At 34.0% G+C, this 5,515-nt stretch overlaps 1 protein-coding gene across 3 annotated transcripts in view; it reads right to left on the bottom strand.

Annotated features, from left to right (window-relative positions):
- LOC112153323 (T-cell surface antigen CD2) overlaps window positions 1-4,684 on the bottom strand; it is a 9,623-nt gene extending 4,939 nt beyond the window's left edge. The window contains exons 1-2 of one of the 3 annotated variants that reach the window (XM_024283438.2): window positions 4,299-4,684; window positions 4,042-4,143 (exon numbers count right to left, since the gene is read on the bottom strand). In XM_024283438.2, the coding sequence (XP_024139206.1) occupies window positions 4,042-4,143; window positions 4,299-4,347 (151 nt within the window). In that variant the 5' untranslated portion in view covers window positions 4,348-4,684. The remainder of the gene's footprint in view (window positions 1-4,041; window positions 4,144-4,298) is intronic. The other 2 variants (XM_024283437.2, XM_024283439.2) reach the window with 2 other exon arrangements.
- Between the last annotated feature and the right edge of the window lie 831 nt (window positions 4,685-5,515).

The raw sequence follows: 5,515 nt of genomic DNA, 5'->3' as shown, positions 1-5,515 counted from the left end.
GACAAAAGTTCATAAGTTTTTCTGTTTCAGCTTGGAGACTAAAATGACCAACATGAAACCCAATGAAGATATTTTCCAAGATCATGAAACTGGTCAATTTGAGGAAGTGCTGAAATGTTTTCAGTAAAGATAAACTTAGACTACCCTTTTTGCATGAGTGTTCATGAAAAACAGAAGGTTTTGTCATGACACAGTAAAAAATGAAAAAGTGTCGAACTAAAGAAGAAGAAAATAAATTATCTTTTTTAAGCAAAAAAATAGATAAATTATATTTCATTTGGGGTGAGTTTCTATTTCTCTTTGAATGAAAGTTCTCTTTTGATCTTTATATTTTTACATGGAATTTGAGGATTACTAAGTAGAATTAGGTTAAAGCTCAAAATATCCAAACTAGTGGGAAACATGTTTGTATGTGTCTGGTGAGAATATGAGTTATTTTGGTGTTTCATATTACATTTATGATGGGAAGTGTTTTAATACGCAGGAGACCAGGTTTAGTGACAGAAACTGAACATTTAATAAATTAACCAAAACATGACAAAAACCATGAAAAAAGGTGTCAGAGCAAATGAGTCGACAAGGATTAACTGAAAAACCAGATACTTTAATAGACTAAGGGTATGACGGGGTAACATCATTCTGAACAAAGAGGTCCACTTCCCTGTTTAGAAAAACATTTTGTTTTTGTAGCCATTAATCCATTCATTTATAAAATGTAGCATAAAATATATATAATAATTGAAACATTAAGTAGGATTTTTTTTCAATATATGACAATTTTAACTGAATTTACTTTAGTAAAAGCACATACAAGTTCATTTCAAAATAAAATACACTTGAATAACTGTCAAATTAGATCCTGCTGTTGCAGCAGATTTGAAATAAAACTACTAGAAAAGTCAACTTGAACGTGTTTCTATCATTATGATTCTGGTGTGTCGTTCTCCTTTTTCTCTTTTTACTGTGAAATATAAACATGACAACATTGGTGAAGAGCTCACTTTTTTCCTTCTGAGGCGTTGTTCATTTGTGGGGTGGGGGGGGTGTTCAGTATGTTCTCCACTTCATCTCATTTCACATTACCTTTTGTTTGTCTGATTTTTCTTGTATAATTGGTTCATTTTTGTTTCTGCGCCCGTACTCTGCTTTGATGAGAGAAGAGTGCAGATGGAAGCTTTTATTTTTGCAGTTCCTCTCATGTTTTTTCCTCTTTTTCTCTTCATCTAATAAAACAGACTTGATGAGAAAGTCATCAAAAAACTGATTAAAAAATGTGATTTCAATACCTGTAGAACATTCTGTGACTGAAAAACATTAATTTTTACAGTAACTGAGTCACTGACTTTTGTGCACCAACATTCTTTCTGCACTAGAGGGTGCACACATTACAAAAAACAGTAATAATTCTGTCAAGACGTCAAGTCTTAAAAAGTAATAAGCCTAAACATACAAACGCGTTTCTACATGAGACGTCTAACACAGACACACATTTCACCAAATGACAGGAACTAAATACACTTAAAAACTTGTAGCCTACTTTGTCAACTAGAACTGGTAGCAAAGTTGATTTTGCTTTTGTTGTTTTATTAATCCTTTAGAGGACACTTTGAATGTACCAAGCAGTCATCTGATTTTTTAAGCTTTCTAAGCTTAATCTCAACATGTCGGCGTGTGAGAGGAGCTGTGGTCTTTAAAAAGAGGTATATTCAAAAATGGCCAGAATTCTGTTGTTTTAATATTTTATTTTTACTTAAGACCAGTTCTTACAGAGGACACGACCCTCGACCAGCAATAAATAAATAAAAATCTTCAAACAAGTAAACACCACTTTAAATACCAAAAGACTAAACCAAACCCAAGTAAAGTAAAACAATAACTTCCCACTTGAACCTAAATTACCAAAAGAGTTTAAAGGACACAAGTTGCTCTTGCACTTTAAATTTAACAAATTCTAACTTAACTACACATAACAAAATAACAAAACAAAAATGTAACAAATTAAACAAATATTCATCCCCTCTTGAATCCACATCAGCTCATCAATCATTCTCAGGTCTCTTGGATGCAGTCATACATGCACTCACAGCCACACCTACAGGAAGTGAGTTCAAAGAAAAAAGGATTTGGAAACAAAATCCTAAATAGATGACATGTGTAAATGATGTGCAAGAGTACCTGAACTCAGGTAAGATCAGGCCCCTCCCTCACGAATGCAACATGCTTCTTACTAAAGAGTCAGAACAAGAATGTGGAAATTTTCTATAAAACTTGCCTTTATTACTAACAATATCATCAGCATATTTTATAGATGTCGGTGGATGGATGGCTCAGTTGGCTGCATGCAGGACTACTTCAGAAACTAGGATTCATTTCCACACGATGATCTGAATCCAGTCTGGTTCACAGCCCGGATAAAATACAGGATTGTGTCAGGAAAGGAAATTATCTGCGACTCCAAATGTGCAGATCAGTGAAAGCTGATTCACTGAGAGTATACTGAAAGATGACCATGGTCGTTTTCGTAGATGTTGTGAAAGTTAATTAAAAAAAAAAAATCACAATTCTGATTTTCATGGATATGATCTGTACAAATCCAACTTTTCCTCTTTGAGGTTGTCATGATTTTAACTAAACATTACTGTACAGAGCTTGTTCATTTTCAGAGGAATCCTCTAAAAATTGTGTTCTGTCTCTTTCAGCAGACTGTTCATCTTTCTCAGATTTGATCTTCTTCCACGTGAAATAGACGCCGATTCCAACAAATGAAACAATAGAAAACAGAAACATCAGACTGCATCTCAGCATGGACCAATCTGTGTGAAGTAGAGACACAAAAACTACACATTAAAATAGATCTGTGACCAATAAAAAGCATTTAAATGATGAGATTCAACTTTTTCTTTATTGAGGAAGAATGATCTTATGTGTGGAATAAACTAAGAAAAACTAAAATAAAAATATTAAGTATTTCATAAATATGTTTTTCTGACTCCAATTAGAAAGGAGTAGAAATAAATATGTACTGTTTTAAGATATTTATCATTGAGTTTTTTCTTGGGAAAAGTTTGATCCAGTTTTACCTTAATGCTTGACTTTTGGCCATGAATTTATAAGAATATAATTTTCAGATCCTGCTGTGTTTGAATTTACTTAATGGTTAACAAATATATGATGGATGGAGGTTGTTAGTGACAATGACTTCTTACCCACAGTGCTTTGCGTCTCTGCTGGTGAGACTGTTGTTGGTTCAACACACAGAGTGTTATTTTCCAGAAAGACCCACTTTGATATCTTTGTCCCATTAAAGGTGGAATTTATGTAAATAAAACCTGTAATAAAGCAAAGTTTATGATGTAAAGACAAATGTTAGCTTTCAAAATTTAATATTGTTTAACTCACCACAGGTACAGATGTTTCTCTCATTATCAGCAGAACTGACGTGGTTCCAGACAGAACAGACCAGACGTCCAGAGACGTGTTGTTTCAAAGTGATGATGTTTGTCTGCTTGTTTCCAGAAAGCAGCTCAGCTTCTGTCAGTGACTTTCCATTCAGAGTCCACCTGTACTGAGGACTGTCCCCTCCCTCAGAGGAGCAGGACACCTTCATCTCTCCCTGAGACAAACACTCAGAGACCAGAGAGACGGAGGACACAGGAGCTGAGAAGAACACACACCTTTATTTAGGATCTTTATGATGAAGAGCAGAGATGATGAAGGACAAGAAGCACAAACTTTGACACATATTGTGGAGATTGTCCACAAACAGTCATATTTAGTTGTATAATTATTTGTAAAAACATGAAGTGATAAAAGCATATTTACCTTGAACTGATAACTGGATTGTGTGGGGTTCTGTTATTGTTTCATCAAGATAAAGTTTATATTCACCACTGTCAGACCTCCTCAGATTGTTGATCAAAAATGTCCAATTAGAGGGAATAAGTGTAAATCTGCTGTCCATTGTATTCACCAGTAATGTATCTTTTACTCCTTTTAGTACAATGTTTTCTACAATGTTGTCAGGGACAAACTCGTATCTATGTATTTTTGAGAAGTCGTCCATCAGCTGGATAGAAACAGATCCTCCCAAAGCTCCATAACACTGAGCTCCATTCTGTCTGCCATCACAGTGGGTCACCACACCTGCAAGTTTTAAAGTTTGGTAAAAGGAAAATTCTAATTTTCCACATCACATATGTTCGAAATAAGATTATGACAGTCATAAATTAATCTAAATGTCAACTTCAAGTTTGTTGTTCTTTTTTGTTTTTTTGCTTCTGTTGAGATGATCGACTCACCGTCAGTGACTGTCAGCAGCATCAGCAACAATCCGATCACAGCTGTCATTTCTGTTATGATTCTGTAAATGATTTGTTCAAAAATAACTGCAGAGTCCTTATGGTGATGCTGTTGGAGGCGATGGTATTAAGGTTTGACCAGGAAGACAGGAAGTGATGTGAGTTTTTGCTTCCTCTTCTAGTTGTCTTATTTAGAAAGAATCAGAAAACAAGGAACTAACAGGCAAGTTGTGTTAAACTGTATAACGATTGAGGGAGATAAAAACTATATGACTCAAGACATGCAAATACATCAGGGGAAAATGTTGCATTAATGTTAATCAGAAGGAAGATTTCACACATTTTTATGTTAAGACTGATAAACTGTTGAAGTTTTTACCATTTATATGGATAGAATAAAAGGGTGAGAGAATGTTTGCGGAACTTAAAAGTACATTTTAAATCAAAAATGAATTTTTTTGTACTTCAGCTTCATATGAGGAGCGGTGTGATGTTTTTTTATTGTATGAAAATATTGATATAGACTAAAGTTTTGTGCATTTATGTTTATTTAAAAGAGAGAAGGCTTTGAATTTATTACTTATTTTATTTTGCTTTTATTACTTATTTCATGACTTTCACATAAAAACAATAAAAAGCTGCTTGTCTTTCCTCTTCAAGATTATTGCATTATATCCTGTGATGCACTTTAACACCACTGTTTCAAATGCATAAAACCAAAGAAACCAAAAAAAGGAAATTACAACAGAGAATTATCTCACATTTTCATCTTCTCACGGTTGCAACCCCAAATATGCAAAAGAAAAAGGAGAGAAATTCAGAGAAGTTTCATACAAGAGTATGACCATCAGCACCATAACACTGAGCGTTATCCTTTATCACAGTAAGGGCCTGCAACAGTCTCGTGACCCATGACCTTGAAACACCTTACACTTTACATATTACCTGCAGTAACAGTTAAACCAAAGCTTCCATTTCAGAAGTGATTTCTTTCAATTCTCAATCTAAGAAGAACATGTATAATTACATTTTAACAAGATAAAAAAACTCAAATAAACTTCTTAAAGAGAAAAAGAATTCCACCAAACAGGCACATTTGGTCTGAAGATACTGTGACTAAGAAAATGTGCAAACTTCACTCAGAACAGAGAATGAACATTTTGGTGTGTAAAAAGGACAGTTATAACAGACTCATATTTCTTCAATTTTCAGCATAT

This window comes from Oryzias melastigma, linkage group LG10 (genome assembly GCF_002922805.2).
Source record: "Oryzias melastigma strain HK-1 linkage group LG10, ASM292280v2, whole genome shotgun sequence".
NCBI classification, from domain to species: domain Eukaryota; kingdom Metazoa; phylum Chordata; class Actinopteri; order Beloniformes; family Adrianichthyidae; genus Oryzias; species Oryzias melastigma.
Note: the sequence above shows the minus strand (reverse complement) of the source record. Positions and strands in the feature narration are given on the sequence as shown.